This window comes from Hesperophylax consimilis, chromosome 8, assembly GCF_061612785.1.
Source record: "Hesperophylax consimilis isolate HC1 chromosome 8, BYU_Hcon_1.0, whole genome shotgun sequence".
In the NCBI taxonomy this organism is placed as follows: domain Eukaryota; kingdom Metazoa; phylum Arthropoda; class Insecta; order Trichoptera; family Limnephilidae; genus Hesperophylax; species Hesperophylax consimilis.
In genome coordinates, this window is record NC_142843.1 from 37,316,722 (window position 1) to 37,343,680 (window position 26,959).

The 26,959-nt window shown below is 35.3% G+C and overlaps 1 protein-coding gene across 7 annotated transcripts in view; it reads left to right on the plus strand.

The window, feature by feature from the left end:
- Positions 1-26,959, plus strand: part of CLIP-190 (Cytoplasmic linker protein 190) — a 176,335-nt gene that overhangs the window by 120,492 nt on the left and 28,884 nt on the right. For 2 of the 7 annotated variants that reach the window (XM_089634202.1, XM_089634206.1), the window contains 7 exons: positions 14,172-14,234; positions 16,556-16,654; positions 18,670-18,759; positions 19,573-19,725; positions 22,105-22,416; positions 23,472-23,652; positions 24,288-24,498. In XM_089634202.1, the coding sequence (XP_089490328.1) occupies positions 14,172-14,234; positions 16,556-16,654; positions 18,670-18,759; positions 19,573-19,725; positions 22,105-22,416; positions 23,472-23,652; positions 24,288-24,498 (1,109 nt within the window). The remainder of the gene's footprint in view (positions 1-14,171; positions 14,235-16,555; positions 16,655-18,669; positions 18,760-19,572; positions 19,726-22,104; positions 22,417-23,471; positions 23,653-24,287; positions 24,499-26,959) is intronic. The other 5 variants (XM_089634205.1, XM_089634208.1, XM_089634207.1 and 2 more) reach the window with 3 other exon arrangements.

The following is a 26,959-nucleotide window of genomic DNA, read 5'->3' on the forward strand; positions in this document are numbered from 1 at the left end:
GAGTCTATCTGCCGACTTTCAGCTGGATCGGATTTCGAGAGTTGGGTTAATTTTCGCTTCTAAGATTTTCATTAATTAATTTCCGAAGACAAAAATGAAATTCAAATAGAATTGTATTTAAAAAAAAACCGTGTTTGTCAATAGTTCTCCAACGTGTTTCACTCCAATATCCTCCCAAAGGATTAATTAATTAATTATTGTAGGTAGTTACACCTCTTTTCGATGAAAACATTGCGAAAATTTGTTCATCGTATCTTGAAGATTGTAATTATTACGCCCTATTGCCACATGTATAAACATTTAGTAAATTTCAAAGATTTTGACTGAAAATGAAAATGTAAAAAACAGTATTTGCCAATAGTTCTCCAACGTGTTTCACTCCAATATCCTCCCAAAGGATTAATTAATTCATTATTGTAGATAGTTCAACACTTTTCGATGAAAACATTGGGAAAATTTGTTCATAGTATCTTGAAGATTGTAATTATTACGCCCTATTGCCACATGTATAACATTTAGTAAATTTCAAAGATTTTGACTGAAAATGAAAATGTAAAAAACAGTATTTGCCAATAGTTCTCCAACGTGTTTCACTCCAATATCCTCCCAAAGAATTAATTAATTAATTATTGTAGGTAGTTACACCTCTTTTCGATGAAAACATTGGGAAAATTTGTTCATAGTATCTTGAAGATAGTAATTATTACGCCCTATTGCCACATGTATAAACATTTAGTAAATTTCAAAGATTTTGACTGAAAATGAAAATGTAAAAAACAGTATTTGCCAATAGTTCTCCAACGTGTTTCACTCCAATATCCTCCCAAAGGATTAATTAATTAATTATTGTAGGTAGTTACACCTCTTTTCGATGAAAACATTGAGAAAATTTGTTCATCGTATCTTGAAGATTGTAATTATTACGCCCTATTGCCACATGTATAAACATTTAGTAAATTTCAAAGATTTTGACTGAAAATGAAAATGTAAAAAACAGTATTTGCCAATAGTTCTCCAACGTGTTTCACTCCAATATCCTCCCAAAGAATTAATTAATTAATTATTGTAGGTAGTTACACCTCTTTTCGATGAAAACATTGGGAAAATTTGTTCATAGTATCTTGAAGATAGTAATTATTACGCCCTATTGCCACATGTATAAACATTTAGTAAATTTCAAAGATTTTGACTGAAAATGAAAATGTAAAAAACAGTATTTGCCAATAGTTCTCCAACGTGTTTCACTCCAATATCCTCCCAAAGGATTAATTAATTAATTATTGTAGGTAGTTACACCTCTTTTCGATGAAAACATTGAGAAAATTTGTTCATCGTATCTTGAAGATTGTAATTATTACGCCCTATTGCCACATGTATAAACATTTAGTAAATTTCAAAGCCTTTGACTGAAAATGTAAATGCCTCGCGTCAATTCTCATTAATTCACGACATAGGTTTCGGTGACCTACATAATTACTAATTATTACTAATTATTATGAAGTTGTTCATGTGATCTCCGATTGATGCATGACATAGACACAAGTGTGGGAGTAGAATGCAGATGGTAGTGTGAAAACCGCATACTTTGTATTTATCGAGAAATTATTCGCACATTTTCATTTATACGATAATTTATTATTAAAATGTAATAAGTAAGCATTTCTGTTGAAGGTGATATTTATTGATCTTGATATTTATTTTTTACTCCATGGCCTCCGTGATCGAGGGCTAAGGCTCCCGACTAGCATTAATTTGTGTTACTTCACAAATTTACTCATTAAAAATAATATATAGTATATTGCGGCACGGTATCGTCCTGGTGTAGGACTACCATTCAGATTTGAAACGTAGGTTGGTGATCACTTCTGGATAGCCATGTACTTCTCTACATTCCTCTTCCCCACCTCCTGCCCATCCGCACTTCCTTCATCCTCACAATATACCCCAATTGGGGATGCCATAGTCTCATTGGATCCAGGTGGTTGGGAACAGTTGAGACTCTTGTGCGGTTTTACATACATTTTTATTTTATTAATTTTAATATCACGCCCAGTTGGGCTTTTACATGTATATTTTTCTACACAAAGAGCATCTAAATTAGCATAACATTGCAAAAACAAATTACTGTATAGACAAGGTGAAAAAATAGTAGATTCTGAATAGTAGAATAAATAAAATAAGTTTAATATGATTTAAGATTTTCACGGCCAAAAGTATTTTTGTTATTTGTTTTTGGGGTATTATGCCGTGTTGCGCTAACTCCTTCTTTAGCCAACAACGTGTCAACATTGTGTCAACACATCTGCCCTGATGATGGACACTGCAATGCTGTCCGAAACGTTGGCTAAAGAAGGAGTTAGCGCAACACGGCATAATACCCCAAAAACAAATAACAAAAATAAAATAAGTTTGTTTAATTACGTTTGTTGTTCTGGTTGCCGATATAAATTCTACTAAGCTCTGTTTCAGTGCGTTAACAACATCCTTATAAACAATACTCAAATTCTGTATACGTTGAACGGGAGTATACAATTGTGATTCCGTGTTGGAGCTATCGCAATAATACGGTAGATATTGGTTAGCGAGGGATATGGAAAGAAATCAAGTATAATAGTTCAGGGCTGTCAATTATTGCGTTTATGATTTTATGTAATAAGTCATTAAATATTCTACGTTCGGATAATTTGAATAAATTCTCTTGGTACTAGATAATCATAATTGACACTTAATTTATTGCAGTATCTCGTGTAACATTTTAAAAACTTGAATGTAAATTATTTTAATTTTCTTGTAAAATTGCCCTTACAAGTAAGAACTGTTTTCCATTCAATAATAATTGATTTCAATATTTATTCTATGGCTACGACGACTACTAGCAATAACCGGAACTATTCCACTGTATGTTGTTACAATTACTTATGTTGCCGTGTTCATAATGGGGAAAAGCACCTGTCTTTCTAGCCGATAACTGAGCTCAGAAAGTCAAAAACTGACCGGCAAATCGCCTGCTGGTGTCATAACACTATCGTCCTTTTAGATTGCTATACATATACGTTCATGAAAACTTCAGCCTTACACGGAGACAATTTACTGATATGAAATATTATTAATTTATTAAAAATTTCGTCAAATTATTCGTTTTCCTGTTAAAAATTGGACTTGAGGCCTATAAATTTCATAACAAACTATCAGTAAAGCACGAATATCTTATGAGGAAGTCGGAACACGTGTTCTTCGAAATAATAATAGTTTCGCATCTCGTCCATTATATTTATTCGGGCAAGGGCACCTGCGTTAACACGTGTTCAGATATATTCTAATATTTTATTGAGAAATGATCATGCAATCACATGCAGCCGAAATTTCCACAGTAAATAATTTAATTAAATAATCTTAAATCTTTTTTGTATACCTGTCAAGAATGTTGTTACAGTACAATAGATAATTGATCTGTCGTACAATAACAAAATAATATGCTCCTGTTGATTACGTACAAAATCGGGATGGCGATATTTATTATTTATTGACTAAGAGAATCCTTCTTTGGTCATAGCATGCTAAAGCTCCGTATTAAAAATCTACACAAATCGATTCGTCTATTTATAAATGTTGATGGTGGTTCGGAAATTGTTGTTATTTCTGGAAAAATTGAAGGTCATTTATCATGGAATAATAATCAATATTTTTTATTGTACTTTTCGCATTGAAATTAATCATACGACTCCTTTTACCAACGGTCATTAATGTCGCAATACATCACTTCGGTTACATCACACGGTACAATCCTCAGATCTCCGCAGATATCTCACCGCAAAGGATGACGTTTAATTGACATGTCCAATCGTTTAATTTCTCTCAATCTATCGTCAAAGGTTAATTGACTGGGAAATGTCAGACGTGGCTGGAGAGACCCATGCACAATGTTGCACGCCCCTTGAGGTCTCAATCGAACAACTAAAGCGAGACATATCGATAGATTGTTTTTGATGAAAGAATTGCACATTTAGAACCAATTCACTCTAGATATTGTGAAACTGCATCGATCTACGAACAACTTCCACATATCCGTAAATAATTTAATTTAAAAACTAGTTTTCTTGCAAAATATTGCCAGGATATTGTCAAGTATTGTCATAACTCATAACCGTGGCAAATCGTACTTGAAACTATTATTCATGTATTTGACCTTACTGAATCATTCTCTTTATCTATTGTCCGTTTTTTTTAAATAAAAGCTATTGTATGTTTGTGTGTTTTACCTTTATCCACTATAAAGGGGGTGACAGATTAAGTTAAAAGTTTAAAGGGTTTTATACATATAACTCCATATTGCTCTCCATACAATCCCATACAGACCTGTCACACCTAAAAAGATGATGTGCTACAAGTAGCTACGATATGCGCTGTGATCTGCTAGCCATTCTATATTTGAAAATTATTCGATCCCCTCTCCTACCTACGGCAGGAGAAGGGGTCAGAACAATTTACGGAGCGCCGTAATCACGCGGCTGTGACAGCTCCCATACAAAGAAATGATATTGCGCGGCAGTCCCCCAATTGATCTGACCCCCTCTCCTGGAGAAGATTATAGCGTAGAGTGTCAGCCCAACATATAATACGTACATGCTACGCCCAATGTATGCGCGCATAATATAACACATTCTAAGGCCTAATTATTGCGTTATTTTTTGTTATTGTTCTACCCTTTTTTAAGTTCAACTTGACGTTGAAACTCTGAGATGTCTAAGATTAGTAAATTTACGTAAAGTTTTGCAAAAATGAATCTTAAATTAGTAAATTCTGAAAATTTAAAAAATACGCTATTTATTTTATGCTTCTATGGATTTCAAAGCCCACTCGTACTGACTTATATTAGATCGTAAATCAATTACCTTTGATCTTGAACCGTACCCGACAAAAGACGGACAGTTGACTCCACTAAAAATGGAATATAATGGGATAATGATAAAAGACATACCACAGTTCTTCCATTTAAGTGTTTTTGGTTTAGATTATGATGACGTGACGTCGGTCATGTACGTGCCCTACTTTAAATAATATCTAGAAAAGATTCATCATTATTACATTCACTTTCTTTCCTGGAATTGCGTTCCTTTATCCATTCCGGTTTGTGGTCAGATCCGATTTCTCTTTCGAATTCACAAGCTTTTACTCATAAAACCACAACATTTTTATCAATGGTGTTGTAATTTTTCTATTTTTAGGTATGTATTTTTATCTTATCTTATATTAGGCAATAGTAACTCCTCAATAGTAAATAATTGATGTTATTAGTATATATTTTATTTTCCTGGCTTGTACGTAATGATATATTATGATAGTTAATGTACAAGTTTAGTACTTTAATCTACCTATCTAACCCTCTGTTGTTGTTATGCAGTGTGACTCTCCAATTGGTGTTACCACTAAACTTGGTAGCGTCATTAGTGGAAGTGGAAGTGGAAAGTGGTCTCTGATGATGATCATTGTGTTGCTAAATGACGATTTCCCGCCGGGACCGCATCAAAAACTGCTGCAGAGCCATTATTTCCGTGTGGGCTGTAATTCCTATCATCATATTCCCGTCATTCACTCTGAAGATCCATCTTCTATTAATACTTATTCCGTGGCGTCGGATGTTGTAAGTGCCATAATTTTCTTTCAATTTATCTTTCAATTTGGTTCGTTTTGATGTATCCTCCCTGTATTCTCAAAACATCCTTAAATTTCATCATAGATTAAGACCCAAGAGTCCTGTAATAGCTTTTTGTTTATTCTTACACCTAAAAATACGGTGACGATTTGTTCCATCGTGGGGTTACTGAAGTAACCACCATTTATAAAACCTTTTAAAAAAACCACAATATCTCTTCGCCCAGAACTAAAATCCACGTCTGAGATTTCATCTTAGATGAAGACCTTGAAAATACCCATGAATAGCTACAATATATAATAAGTATAGCAAATAGCAATTACTATTAGTTCATACCTGGTCCACATGACACATTGTTGCTCATCTGACTTCCGCGTGGGATGTAGTTTAATCAAATCAGTTACAACAATCGAGAAATACAACCAACTACTATTATCTCCTTTGTGGCGCTTTAGATGTTTGGGATCCCCGCGGGTAATCGATTTCGATTCAATCAGCCCACAGATTATATCAGTTACACGTTGATCAATGTGAGAGGCCCAATTTGTTTTATGCCAGTGGTTTTTAATAAGATTCTCAGTATGATATATGAAAATACTTAAAACTGGAACGTTCCCGGAAAAAATGTCTTTGTTTTCATTAATGAGTGATATGAATAAAATAGTTGTGCAGTATGGAAACCTGAACACGAAAACAATAACACAATATAAACGAGTATTTTTTTTAAATGAATTTATTTTTAACATATTGTTCCACCGGTTACAGAAGTACCCTTAACTTCAGGAGAATATTAAAACTAAAAACAAACAAAAAAACTAAGATACTAATGGACAGACAGATTGATATTTAGAGACAAAAATTACGACATCTCACTGGACGTAAATAAATAGAAGAAATTTCAATATCTTTGTGACATTATGAGGAGCCAAGGAAATTTGGATGAAAAACGAGGTAAAGGATGCAGTTCCACATTTTTCCCAGGCTTCAATTTTCAGGATGAAGATAGTTCTAATAACATATACCGATACGAGAGGGCACCAGATAAAGATGCAGAATACGACCCAGTTGAATAATTAATTATTTATTATTCAAAACAAGAAAGTGAGGCACGGCTAAGGGGCAGCCAAAAATCACACTGCTACCAAGATCAATAAGTTTAGACTCAATATCGATCCATTATTATCCAATGCAGCTACGACAAACTACCTTTTGAAAACAAAAAAAAATAATAACAAACGCCTTGTCAAAATGTCTATTGGTTGCCTTTCTCTTTGCCTAATGCTACTTGGATTCTCATTCATCATTATTGTTTTATTTATACTACCTGGCCTCTACAGTCTCTCCATGGCCAGCCGTCTGGGTCTAGGTCACCGTTCCAAAACACGAACTGGTTTTTTCACCATTTTGTATAAATAATATCGGATTTGTGATCTCCCGCTTTTCAGGGTCAGGCATTACGTTGCGTTATTGTTATCGGTGCTTTTGTCGTGGCACTGTTTTGTAACATGTTATATCAAAGTATACTGCACCATGCATTCATGTGCAGCGTAGAACTTGACAATGATTTGAGGTAATTACGGCACAGCGGAAATGGATTGGTAATTACTGTTATAAAAGCCAGTTTTTTGTCATTATAATGGCTGCATAAGAACGCTAACACAATAAAAATGATTATTGTGTCATTTTCTTCCACGACCCCCTTTTGACTTTGGCGTCGTATTATTGTAGAAGAATCTTGTTTTGAATCTGTTTATACGTAGGTTGTGAATCGAAGTGTGCGATTATGAATTAACCTAAAATATATTGTGTTTATTGTGAAGACTCTACTTTTACTACCCGACGTCGCTCAAGAACGCTATTATTTCTTCGTATAAGACAATAATTATTATTATACAAATTTTGAACCAACAATATGAGCTCACCGTTCGTGATTTAGAACTGTTCAAAATATAATCCCATTTACAATAACAGTGTAGCCGACATCGTGGCGCCTATCGAAGGTATTTTTTTAGTTTGTTTAAGTGTGGCTAAGCACGTTAATTAGCTAAACATATTGAACATCGTGGTTCTCCAGTAATTTATTTCATTACATATGCGCAAATATACCTACACCACTATGATAAAATTGAATCAAGAGTACCTGCACTGAGACTCGTGTTTGATGATTCTTGAAGAAACCGGTTTTTAATTTTAAGTATTGTTGTCCAGGAATTCCCCAGGGATCCTTTTATATACCTCAGTAATTAATTTACGAACACGAATGGACTTGGTATTATATATTTATATGCATAGATCACTGTTGCCTATGGGTTTACCTCTGATGCAGACACATCAGTCGTATTTAAACACCTCTAACTAGCCAATCACAATCAAGAAGGATTAATTGATCGGTTTATTCAAGGTGTTCAAGCATACTAAGAATGGCGCTGGACCCGATTACATGAATGGACTGCGTAACCCTGATCGTGATTTGGTCTAAAAATACCGTCAACTGTGATACTGACCCAATCTTCCATACAAAACCAACGGTTATGAGTTGTCGGAATAAAATCTGGTATTATCCGATGGTGTGATTCTTTTTGCCTGTCTATCTGGTTGACATTTAAATTGTGACATACATAGTTTATGATCTGATCTTAATCGCTAAGTTCTGATGGGTCTTGTTGCTTGTTAGTCATTCAGTTTTTTTGTAAGATTATGTACGTTTTCACGTAATTACAGAAGCAATAATTGAGTTCCTTTTCTTGCATAATTTCACGTTCGTCAATATTTTTGCTCATTTACAGATATTAGTTTTACTACCCGCCTTGTTTTTCAGTCAATTTAAAAGCTTTAAAAAAATTAACGAATAATATGGCATTTTATCAATTTTTTTTAACAGTTAAATGTTTATTTCTAACTCAATCGACCTAAAAATTCTAAACAGAATGAGTTGTTCATTTTCATAATGCTAGAACTCACCGTTCGACAATTTTCGCTACCTGATACACACAATATTTCTGATGTGTTAAGGATTGTTCTGAAATGCTTCATAGGTATAAGAGGTAATGAATGCGCAGTTTTTCTCCAAAGGTGACATCTGCCTAGCTAGCGAGCAACGAACGAATCATCCTCCAGATCAATTTACATATTATATTCTAAATATTATAACACGATAACATTATCCATGACGACACTCCTGGGGCCGACCGTAAAGTTGTTGTGTTCGTTTATGAATGAAATACGATCAAATTAATGCCCCTCTGGACAGATCAGGTATTGTAAAATACGTAGGCATGTGCTCAATGCTCAATATTATGAAAACTTGCCGATTATTTACGGCCAATTATCCAATTTGTTCATTGTCTAATCTCTTCTAATTGGCCTTTAGAATTACTCAGGTTTTTAGAAACGTTTTTCTGATTATCCATGCAAATTTAGGTGCGTTCCTGTTTTATTTTCATTTCTTGTTTGACAGACAGTTTTATATACATCGCCTCCAAGTTTTTAGAATATTTTCTCAATAATTAAAGGTTAAACGTAAATTTCAGAACTTGTAAATCTTTGTAATAAACTGTAACATAGAAAACACGCCAAACCCGTGTTATCAGAATAATTGTAATTTTTAAGAAAGACCTAACATTGCTCGTAGCTACAAAATAAAAACACGTTATCTTCATCTACCATAATTGTAGCATTGTTATGACATTTATTACCTTATAACTTATAACAATGGTTTTATGGCAAAATGCGATAACATGTTGTTATTTTTAAACTCTGTGCAATGTTTTGTCTTCCTCCTGAAAGATGGAAAATTTTCTCATGAAATGGTTTAAAGTTTTAATTTCTGTGTGGTCATCAAATGAATGAACAATCAGTCAACATTGTCTTCCGTTATTTATCCACTTTTGGATGTATACCCACATTTGATAATTTATTTTTTTAACACTTTATACATTACATATTCAAGATGGTATATAAAATATTGACCTCGTAGCAGTTACTTCCAACCAATCCACATTTACATTACGAATAAAATAATCTAGATTTTTTATCTTCAGAGTGTGAGTGGCTCGGTGAAAAATTGAACAGTAAGATCCTATGTTTTTTTATTCTTAAAAACTGTCTTCTGCGGGAAAGGTTGGTATGGTAAGATAACATTACTTTAATTGAGTTGTGGGGAAACAGAGCATCTTGCTGGTGGAAACGGAACAGTACATGGATTTAATTTTTACTTTAAAATGTACTCATTAACAGATAGCAGCTCATTACATACAACGTGCAATCTGAAGGACAGTGGGAATGGTGAGGGGATAGTTGCTAAGCAGGCGACTTTAAGATTTTATAGATATCAAAACGATCTTTCTGCATAATTTCGTTAGACCTTTATTCATTTCTTTCATGAGGTCATCGAAGCAATCGACCACAGTATTATATTAGTGCATCCATTAAGTAATACACTTGGTAATTTGTGGAGTGAAGTGCGACTGAAGTTTTCCGTTACCTCTCCGCAGCATCCGAGGCAAGATGTTAATTACAGGAACTTAACACACGGACAGTAATTATTTTTATTATTTATCTCGTTTGCTTGTGATCTTCTGCGCACCCACGATTTGAATCATTCTCATTAGCAAGGTCAAGAGCGATACTGCTGGTGCTGTTATACTTAGTATTTGACTGTTCTCTGTACCGCGGTCGCTGCGCAAATTGTTTTTCGATTGCTGAACAAACAGTACCGGAACAATGTTTACTCAACGTAATTTGAAGTGTTTTTACTACGTGTTAATACGCTTGGTTTCTTGTTCATTTACCATTTCATTGTCAGTGTGATTTGCGTTAGGGTTTGATATTTTATCATTTCTTTTATAAGTAATTTTTATTAGATTAGTTAATTTCAACGATCGAAATTATACTCCCAGCCTGGCAAATCCCGCATATAAATATGACATATATATATGAAACCGGTCTGTCTTTTCCGTCAGAAATAATTATTCTATTTTGAGATGTTTTCAGTAATATTGTTTCTACTTAGAATGTTTCTGTTTTGGTTGTGTTGTCCATTCAGCAGCAATGATTCTTCTCTTTAGGGATGTATTTTACCTTTGAGAGCAATAACGTTTATATTTTTCGATGTTTTTCAATAGCACGTAATATAATTATTGTTTAATCTTTGGATCATTTGTAATAGCGTCGTTTTCTTCCGAGGTTAGACTTATATCTCGTCATCTTAATATAATTTAGAAAAGATTAATCCTCAAACATTTTTGTTTTTTTAATTTTTTCACACGTTTCTATTTGAAATTTCGGTTCGTCATTATGGAGTACTAACCCAGACCCGTGAAAAATCACGGGATAGTCACAGAGGTGTAAAATTGCGTACTAATTAAATATCTCACAGCAGGCGCAGAGGTGGGATTCGGTAGATTCCGGTCGTTCGGTGTTAGAGCGTTGGTTGTCAAATTGTACTAATTTTAGGCTATTTTTTTTTCTTCGTGTCTCGTCTACAAATAAAACATTATTGTTTTATACATCTACATATAAACATTCATGGGGATATTCTAAATTCCCAACGAATCAGTTCCAATTTGTAAATTGGCAATTGAAATAATTTTCTGTTAAAAATACAGGGTGTTCGGGGTAAAGTGCACAAACTTCGGGAGGTGATTCTACATGACGGTACAAGTTAAAAAGATAAATAAAAATAAAATTCCATTGTTTTTTCCCGTACAAAAATATTTTTTTATAGAATATATTTTTCTGTACAAACAATTCAACTTTTTTAATCTAAAAACAACTTTAAATCGTTGGAATTTCTAAAAAAGATATTTATCTTTTTTACTTCTAACATCATATTGAATCACCTCCGAAATTTATGCACTTTATCCCCGGACACCATGTAGGTATTATATTTTAGGTGGGTACTTTATCGCTTGTGTGGATTCTCGAAACAAACAAAAGGGGCTTAAATTCAAAGCAAAACTTCTTGAGTTCATTGAACCGGAGTTACAGACAGAGAGGCACAACCTAAATTGCTATATTTAATAATAGAAATCCATTGTATGACTCGATGATCAAAGCTGTCCCGTAACTAGCCTCTTGTTTCCGCAACAACATTATAAAAAAAACATTACAAGTATAAATAAATAATAATGCGCATTCTATTATCTCATCCGCGACATTTTAACATTTTACTATGAGTTTAACGTTTTTTTACTAGTCACATAAATCAAAATGCCGATCGTCACGTGCTAAGGATAAATGGCTGATGATTACCAATATTATTTTGATCTCGGCTATTAATCATATTGTTCGCTGAACATGGAACGAAACTAATTAATTTGACTTATGCTCCGTGAGGTTAAAAAAAATGGCACCAAATTACAGATTGGCTTTGCAAGAAAACCAATCTTCAATGATTTTTTTTCCTCTTTGTTTTGTGAAATATCGATGTAAGACTCCGCCCATTTTATTCAAAGTTTATGTTCTTCAAATTTTAATTATTATTCTTTGAAATTGAGAAGATTGTATTAATTACTCTACCTACGTGTTTCTTTGTATACCTGTAATATATACAGGGTTTTAAGGGACGTACTTGACTTGCTTTAACCAGTGATTTCTGAAATTTACATTTTTACTCCAAATAACGTCAGGAATCACTGGTTAAGTCAAGTGCATCCCTTAACACCCTGTATTCCTTTTATTTTATTTTGTTTTCTACGTAATTGAACTTTAATCAAAATATATAAGTACATACTTACAATTGTCTTATATTCTTGAAATGTTGTTTTATATTCTCTGTGAACTGTGCTTTAAAAATGTATCTCATAAACAAATGGGTTTTTCCTACCTGACACTGAAGTCTGACAGTTTTGCAAAATTTATGGAATGGCTTGGTTTAACTTTATGAACCTACTTTGTTTTGTATTTATGACTGGATAATTCTGTGTTTTGAAGAAATAAATTTTGTCGGTACGACGAAACAGACAGGATAATTTCTAGTTTCAGTTTGTTTAGATGGTTTATATTAAATCAGATAAATCCTTTATCAGATTCTGCACAATATTAGTTTGTTTACTTATTGGCATCAAAACTTCGATCAGATTCTGTACAAAGTTACTTTGTTCGCTTACTCGCATCGAAACTTCGATCAGATTCTGTACAAAGTTACTTTGTTCGCTTACTCGCATCGAAACTTCGATCAGATTCTGTACAAAGTTACTTTGTTCGCTTACTCGCATCGAAACTTCGATCAGATTCTGTACAAAGTTACTTTGTTCGCTTACTCGCATCGAAACTTCGATCAGATCCGATGTAACATTACTTTTTGGTACGTGACGGGACTTGGTAGATGTGATACTCAAGCACCCGACAAAGTGAATCTACGTAATATTTATTATCTCAATTTTCGACAGTCAGGTGCAAACTAATGCATTTCAATTACAGTCGTTAATATCCCTGAATAGCCGTCATCATAATTATCATACGAGTACATTATCATACAAGTTGTGGCTTGCTTCCGAGAATTGATCTAATAATAATTACATGGTCTGTCCAATTAACACCTCTGATTATGTTTTTATCGTGTCATGTACATATTACCATCGAGTTGTTCTGCAACTTGTTTAGTTTATTTGCATTTCTTTTTTATATGTATGTCTTTTTTATTTTTTAATATTTGCTAATAACAATCTTTGTTGTTTTTCATTCTGATTTATTCAGCAAGGTGGGCCAAAGTATTGATGGTATATAATAACATGTAGGTAACATACATGAACTGTTGCGTAGGTACTGATTTGAAAATAAATCAACACCTACTATTTTCCATTCATTTTTGTATTAAAAATAATACGATGATCTTGTAAACCGAAAGGAAAAAAACTTTAATTTATGAGCAGAAACACAGTGCACCCTGCATGTAAAATCCTGTAAAGCGTAAAAAACTACGTCTCTTAATATAAACTGAATTGAGCGTATTTTCCATGTTTTGGTAGTGTATAAAACTGACACGTTAAATTTCAATCCCTTGATCACATTTGATCAAAATTCCTGTAGATTTTGTAATGCACTGAAAACATGTGAAATACAACAGTTGGCAAAATTTAATAAAAATACGGTTGCACTTACAAAGGTTTTACACTCAGTTTGCGATGTAACAGAACGATGTTCAGTAAATGCAATAAAAGTTTATTTTACTTATTAACTATCCCGCAGCCAAGTGGGGGAGTAGGTAGTACCCAAAATTACTATCCTCCTTATATTAGCTTAAATACTTGACAAATCATAGTATTTTGCGCAAATACATAAGTTACCATTAATAATTGACTGAATAATTGGGATTTCTATAGTTTAAAAGCTCATAAGACAGGAAAATGCATGGGGTCAGAAGACCCTCTTCGTTACAGACGTTTTGTTTGGCATCTTGGCCTGTCAAGAGTTAAACTTCTATTTACCATCAATTTTTTGACCCCTTCTTCCGTTTAACACTTCTTTGCACCGTTTTCGTTTGGTTTTGTGAGTTTTCTGCTTCTATTTAATTCAGATGGCTCCACGACTGACGCAGCCAGAAAGTACAGTGACGACTACTCCAGAAAACACTTAGCAGGTTGGTATTGAGGACTTACCTCCATTTATTCTTTCTTTTCCATCTACATGTTGCTATCAGCACGCAAATTATTTGTTTAGTTGCTTTTTAGTAAGTGTTTGTTGCTACCATCGTTTTTGTTTTATAGAATTTCATTAAATATGCGTATAAAAGATCGATGGGAAGTAGAATCAGAAAGATAGGGAGCCACTTTGTGGAATGGAGACATAGCTAAACACCCAATGGCAACCCTGGTGAACTTTATTAAAAGGGCTATCATCGAAGGACTAATGTAAAGCACAGCAGACCTATGGTCTTGTGTGAGTTGTGCAGCCCTATACTATACCCGTTGCCCGGGCTTTTGCAGAGTTTTTACAAATCAGATCTAAGTCTTATTCCTCTTATTTTGAACGTCAAGCATGTAAAATTTCATTAAAAAGGGTGGGAAAGTAGGGGGGTGTTGTTTTTTGAAATCTCATTTGGTCAAGTATACAATATTGAATTAATCTCTGAATAAAACTAGATTTGCATGAAATACAATGCTACACCAGTGCACTTCTTTATGAACGTATATTATATAGATTTAAAATATCAATTTGCTTGAATCTTATCTAGGTTCATCCCAAAATAATACCACCGTTTATTTCATTAAACATTGTCATTATTTTATTTCAGTATCGGATTTGATTTATCTCACATCTGTATCAATAAACGCCTTCCAGTCTCTAAATAATTCACTTGCTTAAAAAAAACTTGTTATTTTCATAAATTTAAATCAATGGCCACTAAAAAAATATATGAAAAAGCCACTGCGATGTTGTGTTCATTTCGCCAAATTGTTGTTTTTCTTCATTCTTGAATAAATGTGTAAATGATTTGTGTAAATGTGGGTTTATTGATTGAACTCAAAAAGCTGTATAATGATTAAGTCATCTGTTGTTTTTTATTTGCATTTTCATGACGATCGTCCAGTTTGGCATTCCATTGTCATTGGAACATTTGCAGTAATTCGTTAAATTTGCTTCCTTTTATTTGTGTAATTTGGTCATCTGTGTCATTTGTCAAGAATGACGCAATTTTGATCAAATGTAAATTAACAATTCTGCACTTGGCTTCTCCAATCAGGTCTGACGAAAGGCAAGTCATTTAATGCAAATCTGATTACTCTGTCCCAATTAATCCACTTACCACTAGTTATTAAATTAATTATTATCGGGGCTTAGTAAATTATTGTCTCCTGGTACAATACACCATAACATCGCTTAGAGGTTATTGTTTTTAGATTTTTTAATAATTTTAATGAAATTCTATATATACAAAAAAGCGCTTCAACCGAAACAAACACTTTTGATAATTATATCTACGAAAACATCTGAATTTCATGATTTTAAACTGTGAATAATCAAATCGACCTTGGAGCAAAGCTCTTTTGTTCACGTAAGCTTCTTCCAAAACAGATTTGCCTGTAAATTTAACAAATTATTTGAATAGGCGTTATCATTAAAATGTCATAAAACACATTTAAAAGTCAAATCACCGCATTAGTAACGCCAAAATTTGAGACAAACAAATTGATAATGAATAATGACCAAAAGATTTACTTGGCTACAAATAAATATGGAAATGATTACATGTTTGGACTTAGCTAATAGTCTCATAACATCCGTGGTGTTATTCGATTAGTCGTGTATGTATTTATTCCAATTTAATTTGCCCAATATGGTACTATTGACTGTTGACCACTGCACCCTGCTCTGTGTGCTCGGGGCGACATTCGCTGATGAATGGTCGTGGTCTTGTCTAATTTAGGCTTCGGAGCACGTTTGAATGAGTCACGACTCAGACTTACAACGCTTCGGGCTTATTTGTCTACTTGCGTAAACTTCTTGTATTACATGACCGGCATCAATATTAAATGTTACACTCGCGCACACACGTATAGAGTCCAACGACATTACTGTTATCATTAAATAGAATCTGACCAAGAAAACTCATTTCTCATTTATTGCTATAAAAATTGTCAGAGCAGGTCGCTAGCTCCATTCCAGGTACAACCCTAGATTTGCACTCTATTTTTCTCATATCCAAACATTTGATTGAAACTGAATTTATCTGATCAACTAATCATTATTACCCCATAAAATATTTTTTTTACATTTTTTCTGATTCATTTAGAAATTATTAAATTCAGTTTAAATCTCTTGTTCGGCTCAAATCTGTTTTATACACCTTGTAATTATCTTGCACTATTTGGTGTGTCCTATTATTTTGTACCATTTAGTTTGTCCCCTGTATGCATGTTGTGATGTCATTACCGTGGTGTTATTGCATGTGGTCCGCAGACGTGCAAGAGGCTGACGAAGATAGCTCTGAGATTGGAGCCATCCAGCGAATGGGATCGTACGGAGAAAGAACTCCCTCGAGGGAGCGCAAGCCCTCTAGTGAGTATTGGCAACCCTAATTCACTCGTAGATACAATCAAAATAAAACATTAGTTCATTCACCAAACACTACACTGACTTAAATTATTAAAAAAGTATTTTAAACAAGATGAGTACGCATTATTTGATGAATTTAAATCAGTCGTCTACGTACAGCCTTCACACATTAAAATACTAGCCATAATATAAAACAGGCCCTGAAAGTATTCCTTGTGGGACTCTTCGGGAATTCATTAAAAATAAAACAATTTTAAAGTATTAAACTATTTTCAATGCTATTGCTGCATGTGTAAATATTATTTTATCAAAAGAACGCTTGGGTGTTCTTTGTATAATGACTGATCGTCTCTATTGATCTCATGATGTTCTTTTGCGTAATGTTTGACAGTGCCAACACGTATCGTACGTGGTAAAGATGTATTTGCTGATTGTATTATTCGCATGTGACACGCCAAAACGTTGCAGTTTGAGACATGTTTGAATAATAATTATATAGTATAATCGATTGTTGAAGGTTGATGAACCCGTAGTGATAGTTGTTTAATGATTAAACCCTAAACTGTGAACTGTCAAACCCTAAATCTCGCAATTTCAACAACTGTGAGATTTATTGGGACTAGTTTATTTAACTTGTCCTTACTCAATTAAGACATTTTTCAGACTCTAATTAGATTTAATTGTATATAATTAAATTGTTAATATTATTTGTCGTATCTAACATGATGTTTGCTTTGCATGTAACTTACACAATTTATTATTTCATAGCAAATGTAGATATTCGCTAAAATTTTATGCCCAATATTTACATTTACCATGAATATGTCAGTTTATAACATAAGGCGTTCTGGCACTCTTTGACAGGTGGAATCTCGCTAATTTAATTAATATTTCAATAAAATTTAGAATGTGGGAGTTCTGTCGTCGTTCTGAAAATGTTATGTCCGTCGGAATTGGCGAATTTATGGAATAGAGTCGTTTAGAATTCAGAAGGTGGCATTAATTTGTTTAAAATTTTTAGTCTATAACATTTTATGCACAATTTTCCAAAGATGCACCGAAATAAGCATTAAATTGGTAATTTTGTGCTTGGTACTAAAAATCTTTATTTTTATATCTTGAATCATAATATTTGCGGCAGTTTAATCGGCAAGCCGTATTTCTTTTTGCTTCCTTATTCTCACGAGGAAAACCATTGTTCCTATGCTAATCCTCTTATTGTGTAATGTGTATTACATGTTTTCTCGTTTCTTATCTTACAACTGGAGACTGGACCACACAGTTTCTACTTTGTTTTCCATATTTGGATTCTGTCTATTTTCAACCATACCTAATGCAAGCTTCCATTCCGAAATGTTGAAATTATCTTAGAATAACTAACTCGTATTAGAACAATATTATTTAAATTTTACTGGGTTCTCTCGCGCGTTGCATTTACTATTTCAGTTATCATTACGTCCTCCGCGATGTGATGGTATGATAATCACGCGCAATTACATCGACGGGGACATGGCGATCCTATCAAATAATTCTCATTGCGTGGGACAAGTAACTGTCCGTTTCCACAACCTAGTAACGCTTTCCGTCGAACATTACCATTTTCCCACAAAAAGTGCCATTACGCCTCTACATGTTTGTGATCTCACGTAGCTGGGTCGCTGGCTGGAACACTTTGGACCTTTACAATGGAAGATGTAGGCAAATGACAGCGGTGATTTATCAGCATGACTTCATTCAGAAGCTTATGGCAGTCTGTTGGCTCGCAATGCTCATCATTTGCTTGTCACCAGGGCTGCAGATTGATGGCATTTGCTTCTTTTGGTTAGTTATCAATCATTCCAAAGTGCCGCTGTTTTATTGCCTATTACATCAGCGGGATTTCCAGCTTCTTTCCATGGTCTATGTCTGAGGTCTCCCGCTGGCTCCTTTATATTCACAAGTCGTTGTTAACCAGCAATTAGCACCTGTGTGTGTTGTGTGAGCTTTAGCACTTTATGTTGTGTTGTGTGGTGTGACAGCTTGCAGCACGTACAGCGTCACCTCGATGGACGCGCTCTGGGAGCACCATCCGCGCCGGATGAGCGAGGCTGGGTTGAGGCGGACCTCAGGTGAGCACCCCCCACATTGTGTACTGTGTATTGTGTATTGAACACGGGGCTTCTATGGTTCTCCTCCTGCCTGTCTTGGATCCTTGCATCTTCTTTGTTAATTCCTCTGTGCATTTTCTTTTTTTGCTTCTATTTTCAGCTTTCCCTTTAAAAAAATGCTGTCACCTTTGTATTTAACAATAATAGACACAATCATTGTAACTTTCAGATGTCTTTCCCGTTTCTTAATTTAAAAATGAAGTAATTTCCAATCAATTTACTATTTAGCCTTCTTTTTTTTATTTCTCAACAGTCAATTCATCTGTTACTTCTGTTTTACTGGTGATGCAGCGAATATTCATTTTGGCATAATTTCGAAAATACTTAAATTTAATTAATTAATTTTCTATTCATCAGATGGAACGCACTAATAAAAAAACTGCCGCCTATTCGGTTCAAGACGAACTTTTTGAAGCTTTTGCCTTATATGTATTTACTTACCATTAGGTTATGCCTGTTTATAGTGATATAAATAATGTAAGTGCATGTAAAAAAACTCTCAGATTTACGGCCTCGGTCGAATATCAAGTTCACTATCCGGCCAGAAGCCTCCGAGTCTTGAAACAATAAAACAATTGACCGTATGCCATTGATAGTGGCCGAATATTCGCTGCTTCTATAGTACTTACCTTTAATTTTGTTCTTTTAACCCAGATTTTTCCGTAACAGTCTTTCTTTATCCAGTCTTCAACTGTTATAAAATGATTAACCCCTGGGTTGGTGGAACCTTTGTTGCCTTCGTGCAGATGTCCAACTTGTGCCCTGCCTGTTTAGATCACAGCGTGGTGCTGACGGAAGACACGGACAGCTTCATCATCGGAGATAGAGTGTGGGTGGGAGGCAGCAAACCGGGGCAGATCGCCTACATCGGGGATACGCAGTTCGCTCCGGGGGAATGGGCAGGAGTCGTGCTGGACGAAGCTATTGGTTGGTACCTTTGATTATTTATATTTTATTCACATTCAGCCGTTTATTATTTAGCTTTTGTTTCCACAATCTTTCCAGAATGTGTGACATTGACGGACCTATCGGTGGATGCCTTCACAATATGCAAAGTGCAAAAATGCGTTTTTTTTTTTTTTTTAACACCTTACTGTACAATGTACAATGTAACGGCAGGGGAGCTATGTCGCCACCCGGTTGGGCAGCGTTGTGAGGTGGGTTAAGATTGGGGCTAAAAAAATCATATTGGTTTTGAATTTAGGTATAGATAATGCTAAAAATACATTAACTTGCTTACATGAAAATTATGTGGATTTTTAGCATATGTGATGTTTGCTGTTCAGGTAAACAAACTGATGTTTCTGCATTTATTATTTGCATTACATGAACGATTTAACAGTCAAGCTGCATCATTTCGTCGAAATTGGTTGTAGTTAGGCATGACACGAAGATTTGGCTAAAAAATCAAGTTTTTTTCCTCATCTATACAAATATTTCGATCGGATGTCAAAATGAGCACTGACTACAGATTAAATATTGAAACAATCATTATAATCCTCCGATCAATATTACAATATGATACAAAACACCTAAGAAAGAATGTTACTGGTGCATTTGAGCCTCGATATTGGGACCATCTTGGCGTTTACTTTATGTTTTATTAGGTTTTACGCCCAGCTGAACTAGAACTAGAACAACACTACGTGTAAGACAAATCACTAAAACTACATTACCAACGCTACTATAATTTGTAGGATTCAAGTGCTGGTATAGATTACGCTTATTTATGTAAATGGTGTCAGTAAATATATCAATAGTACCCCCAAACTTTTTTCCTAGATCACGCATCCTATTGGGTACTGAAATACTGAGTGGGTTGCGTATGTCTTGTAGAATAATGTTACATTTTGTCATATATTCCTGGTCGGTATATGGAATTTAATAGTGGCGACTATGGCAGGCTGTCAATTAATTTGTTAATGACTCTGTGCAATTCAATAATTCAATAAACAAATTTACAATGTGTGATATACATTATATATATTTCACTAGTAATAAGATAAGATATTATGATATGATTAATATTGATTATTTTTCAATGTTCTCCCATAAAAAGCAATTGCTTGTGTGTATGGGATGAGGTATTATTTGTTTAGTTTCTTAGATTTTTATTTAATTTTTTAATTTTTTGTTTTTGTTTTTCTTTTATTTTTTTAAATTTAGTTTAGGTTTTCAGTATATTTTTTTAATTGTGTTTTGAATTCTTTGAAACTATCATTTAGTGATCTTATATTTTCTGGCAATTTATTGAAGAAATTTGTTCCTAAGTATTTGTAGTTTTGCTGACCCAAAGTTTTTTTACAAATCGGAATTGGTAACATGTATTTTTGCCTGAGATTTGCTATGTTTTTGAATGGTACGGTTTTGTTTAGGATATCATCTTTGTAAACTTGTAAGGTTGCGTGATACAGGAAAAGAGTATTTAATTTTCTGAGTTTAAATTCTTTGAAAATGAGTTCAGATGAATATAAAAATGATTTCTTTAATATTATTTTAATTATTAGTTTTTGCGCAATGTAAAGAGGTTGTGTGTGAGTTTTATAGGCGCCCCCCCATCCTATTATACCATATTGGATTATGGATTGACAGAATGCGAAGTACGTCATTCTCAGTAGTTCTTTATTTAGAATATGTCTCAAGCAGCTAAAAATTAAGGTTAATTTTCGTACTCTGTTTTTGAGAATGGTTATAATATGTGGTATCCATTTTAGGCATTGGTCAATAGTGATCCCTAGATATTTGGTTGAAGTTTTAATTTCAATATTAGTACATAGTAAGTTACAGTGGTGTTGTTGAGTGCTTGGTGCAGAGTGAATTCGAATGTTTATTTCATGCGGCGTATTTGGTTTGTTTATGAAAAATGGTACGTAGTGTGTTTTTTTAGAGTTTAACGTTAGTAGGTTATTGTCAAACCATGTTTTCAATTCATTGATGTCTGAATTAGCCTTTTTGTTCAGTTCTAACCATGTGTTTGCTTTTAGAAGAAGCACTGTGTCATCTGCATATGAGACAATTTCCCCGTATTTAGCAACTTCAAATATATCATTTACATATAATATGAACAAAAGTGGTCCTACAATGGCAGTGGCAATACAACCAGATCTGACATAATTAGTATCATAGGTACTGATCATCAAAACTCTACATCCCAAGATGGGGTTTGACCAATGACCATTCTAAAAAATGATCTCCACTGCCTGCCTTACATCGCATTTCACCTCCAGTCCTCCCTGTCATGCTCCAATCCTCCACGCAGTCTATGCATCTCTTATTACTTACCTATGTATGTTTTATTATCTCCAGGTAAAAATGACGGGTCCGTGGCCGGCGTCCGCTACTTCCAGTGCGAGTCGCGACGCGGCGTGTTCTCTCGGCTCACGCGCCTCACGCACGAGCCCCTGGACCTGCCGTCGCCCTCCTCGCCCGGCAGCGAGATGGGCAGCTGCGGTGCGTCCAACGGGGGTAGCCGCCCGCCCTCGGGGCTGCGCGCACCCGCCTCTCCCGCTCCCCGCACGCCCGTCACCCCGGCCTCCCCCGCGCAGAGAATCACGCCGACGCGCGCCAAGCGGTCGGTGTCACCGAACGGAAGCATGAGGAGCTTCAGCAGTAGAATAAGTAATATTTGCATTATATTTGCAAGCAGTTTAGTAGTTATTTATACAGATACAGCACGAAGGATTTTGAGCAGCGATTCCAGAGCATATTATCAGTAAAAACATGTCCATGTCATTTTGATAGTGATCACACGTCGCTACTAAGTAATTGGGTACAGCCTAGCGGGTCTTATGTTACGCACTCCATCTCGTTCCAGCTGCTCCGTATAAAAGGAGAGAGAGCACGTATCACGTGATCTCGTTGTGAAGTGTAGCAGTGTGATCAGTGGCAACGTGTGACAGAAACATATTTTTTTTAACTAAAACAATAAATCATCAGACAGCAAAATGACTTTGTATGTTTTTTACTCCAAATATGGGCAGGAATCGTTGGTTAAAATCCGTCGGGGACGTGCTGTTACACGTTACACCCTGTAAAGAATTACACGAGAAATATAAATGAGCTCTTGAAAATGATGGTGCGTTAGCAATAAGGTTCCTGTAATGACCTCCATGGTAAAATAGCAAGATTTTTGTTGCAGGTTCAAATCTCGGTAACTGCACGCACTCAGGCCATAGGCCCATTATGCTATTTTCCATATTTTACTTTATTTCTTGAATCTTGACGAGAAGCTTCAGATAACTCGGAAGTCACGTTGTGGAGCCAGGAGACATTGTCTAGTAACCAATGACAACTCTTTTATAAAGTTTAACCAGTTGTTATTGATTATTCGGCTGTGTCTTCTGGTTCTACAACGTGTCTTCCCACGTTTCTGAGCCTTCTTCCCATCAATGTGACATTGGGCACAATACGTGAATTAAGTCCAACTAGCTCCCCCAGTGAGTTTCTATCTGTATAGAGTAATTCCTCGGTCCGTTTGGGGTTTCAACAATATATGAACTTTTGATTGAATTGTCTCATTTCTTTGTCTATCTCCAACCCCTATCTCTTTCTGATTCAAGTTCTACAGTTTCAAAATGGACTTATAAACAGACATAGAAACAAGAAAAGAAAAACAGTAATTTGCCATGTCCTTATTTCTATTTTTATCTTATTAATCCGTTTTTGATGTTCAGGCACATCGACAGTATCGGCGGAGCTCCGTCTGGGTGAGCGTGTGATAGTCTCGTCCAGCCAGGGCAGCAAGGCCGGCACGCTACGCTTTGTGGGCCCCACGGACTTTGCCCAAGGGCAGTGGTGCGGCGTGGAGCTGGACGACCCCATCGGCAAGAATGACGGCTCCGTGGAGGGGAAAAGGTCCGCCTCAGTCTGCAATGGGCTGGTTTATTAACTTTGAAAAATTAAAAACTTCAACAGAAACCATTCCTTGGAAAATCAACACCTCTGCCATGGGTCAACCCAAGTGATTGGTGACTTAACATGGGTGCCCAGGTTCATGGGGAGAGATTTGTCCAGATCTTGGCCGCTGTGTCTGCCCACCAACTGTGTGACGGACCGGATCAGGAGAGGCAGATTGAGGAAGACCTTTGATCTCCCCAGCCGGACTCTCTCGACCCAACGTCTTGCATCGCAGTGCAAGGGATAGATTCATATGTCACTTCTGGACATACTGATCCCCAGATCATACCCACCCTTCATACCTTTTTCCTTCCCAAAACCTCCTCTCTTTCATTTCCTTAAAAGACCCTCCACATAGCATCATCAAAGATGTGTGGAGCTGTTGTTGCTCATGTTGATAATTGCATAGGATACATTTTCTGTCTAGTTCCAGACTGATTTCTTTATTTCATTCTATTATTTAACCTTTTTTCTAATTTCTTCAATTTCCTGTGGCATAGTATCGCTTCCTCTATTAAACTCTGTTTTGGTTTTGAAGATAAGAGCCATGATGTTCAAACTTCCCTATATTACACTGTAAGTGCTATTTCCAGGTACTTTGAGTGCGGCCCCCGCTTCGGGCTGTTTGCGCCGCTGTCCAAGGTGTCCCGCTCGCCGTCCAACCGCCGGCCAGGCTCGTGCGCCGTGCACGGCTCGCGGGCCACCTCGCCGCCAGATTCCAACGCCTCCATGACGTCCATGCAGTCCTCGGTGGTGATGGGCCGGCCCCGCCTCGGGGTCACCTCGCTGGCGGGCGGAGCACAGGTAGGCTAGGCGGACAGCTGGCCCAGCCCCTGGAGCCTCCCACCCCCGCGACACTACCACGCCGCCTGCGTCTCGCCCCAAATGTTCGGAAATGCCATCTTCGTCACCACCATGTACTGAATCGCTTCTCTCTTCCGGCAAGCTCACACCCCGCAGTGGATGTGTCTTGAGATATTTGTTATCCCTCAGTCTGGGATCATATTTGAGGGATATAGGAGCAAAGACAGCAATCTCCACCAAACTCTCATATTATTTCGAGGGCTTAAAGTCAAACAACGTTATCTACAAAAAACATACAAATATTTCTAGGTCTTAAAGTCAAATAACCTTACAAAAAAATATGCCGATAATTCGAGTAATAAGTCAAACAACATTATTTACAAAAAAATTGCTAATACTAGTAATTATAGGATTTTTTTATATGAATACCGCACAAGAGTCCCAACTGCTCCCAACCGTCTGGATCTACTGAGACTATGGCATTCCCGATTGGGATAAGTTGTGAGACTAAAGGTTGTGGGGAGGGGAAGAAGATGGGGAAGAGGAAGGTGGGGGAATACCTGGCTCTTCAGATCTAGCACCAAACACGGCTAAAGTCATTTCAAGCAACGTTTCAATTCTGAATGGTGGTCTTACACCATACAGAAGCTGAGAGTATCTTCCACTATGGAACGTGCTGCAAATATACTATATATTATTTTAAATTAATAAATTGTGAAATAACACAAATTAATCAAATAAAATTTACTTGCGCACGCTGAGATTTGAACCCACGACCTTCTGCTTGCTATTCAAGAGCTTTCCTCCTCGACCATGGAGGCCGTCAATACAAAATATCTTTTTGTAAATAAAATTGTCTGACTTTAAGCCCTTGAATTATTGGTATTTTTTTTGTATACATATTATTTATTTGACTCAAAGGCCTAGAATCATTTGTATGTTTTTGTAAATAACCTTGTGTAGTTTTGAGCCCTTCATGTCGAGATTACTGCTTCAAATATTTAATATCTCGACTATTTCAAACTAAAAGGGCGTAAGTGGTTCCCATTTGCTTAATCATTCTGACACCTAAAGTTCTCAGTACCTTTTAACGATTTTTTTTAAATGTTGACATTTTTTTTTCCATGATTGCTGTTTATGCTTTTTTAACCCTCGTATCAGATTGGGCAGTAAGGTGTTGTCTTTTTCTAAAGTGACAAAATATTTACAAGATTTTGTGATGTTTTGTTCCTTTTTTCTTATTTCTACAATAGTCCCAACGAGAGATCGTACATGACATCATGGTTGAAGCATCTTCTGTCTTTTTCGTTTTCATACAAAACACGCGAAAAGAAAGAGGATGATCGTCGATGATGTACTACAAGCTCTCGCTAGACTAGTATATATACATAGTATTATCTCATTTATGATTCTCATTAGCTTAGATTTTTTTGTAAAATTTTGCTTACTACAATATTTAGGTTAGCGCCCCATAACCTGAGAGATTACAAATATCTAAGACCCATCCACTCTACTATAGTATAGTATTAGTACTATTGCACACCACACCATAAATGACCATTGGCTCCGACTGTAAAAGATAGGTATTATATTATGAGATGGCAGTTTAGCGGGTATAAATAATTAAATAAAAAAATAAAAAAAAATATTAAAAATAATAATTAATTAATGACCTCATTTTTTTGGTTCAATTTCAATACTATGATTTTTCTTTAAATTTCTTATGCACCAGTTTTTCATGATGTCTCACCATCATGATTTTAAACTCACCATTTATATTTTTTCAAATTGACAGCTTCATTTATTTAAATTTGTTGCAATGGCCGACTAAATAATTGAGTTACAGCGCGAGTGGTCAATTTGTGGCTGTCTTCGAGGTGAAAGTTCACAGCACCTAATTATGAATGTGCATGTTCCACCAGGCGTGCTTGTTTGCTGTACACAGTAGGCATGTTTCAACATAAAGTCTGCATCCTATTATATATTTCTGCATGGTTTTCAATGTGTTTTGTCTTGTCATCATTATCACTGTTTTGTTCATTCATCAGAAGAAAGTTGAAAATGTACTTCTGTATTGTTATGTCATATTTCATTCACCAAAACAAAAACATACAAAAGATGTAAAACATTGCTGTTTTGAATGTTGTAAAATCATATAAATTAATTTTCTCAAATCTTTGAAATATCCAATTTTTACTGTCGAGAAATAAGACAAGACGCCATTGTTTGTTTTATATTTGTTTCGTATAATTCTCATTGAATAAGTTTAAAAAGGTGTTGAAATTTTACAGGAAGCCGTCTGATAAAGCTTGTACAATAAATTTGCTTTTGCACAACTATTCTATATTTGTATTGCTTGATAATATTATTGAGTGGAATTTGGATTAGAAAAATGCTGTAGTTTTAATCTTGTTTTACTTAAGCATTTGATAATATTGAAATAAATAAATCATTCCAATAT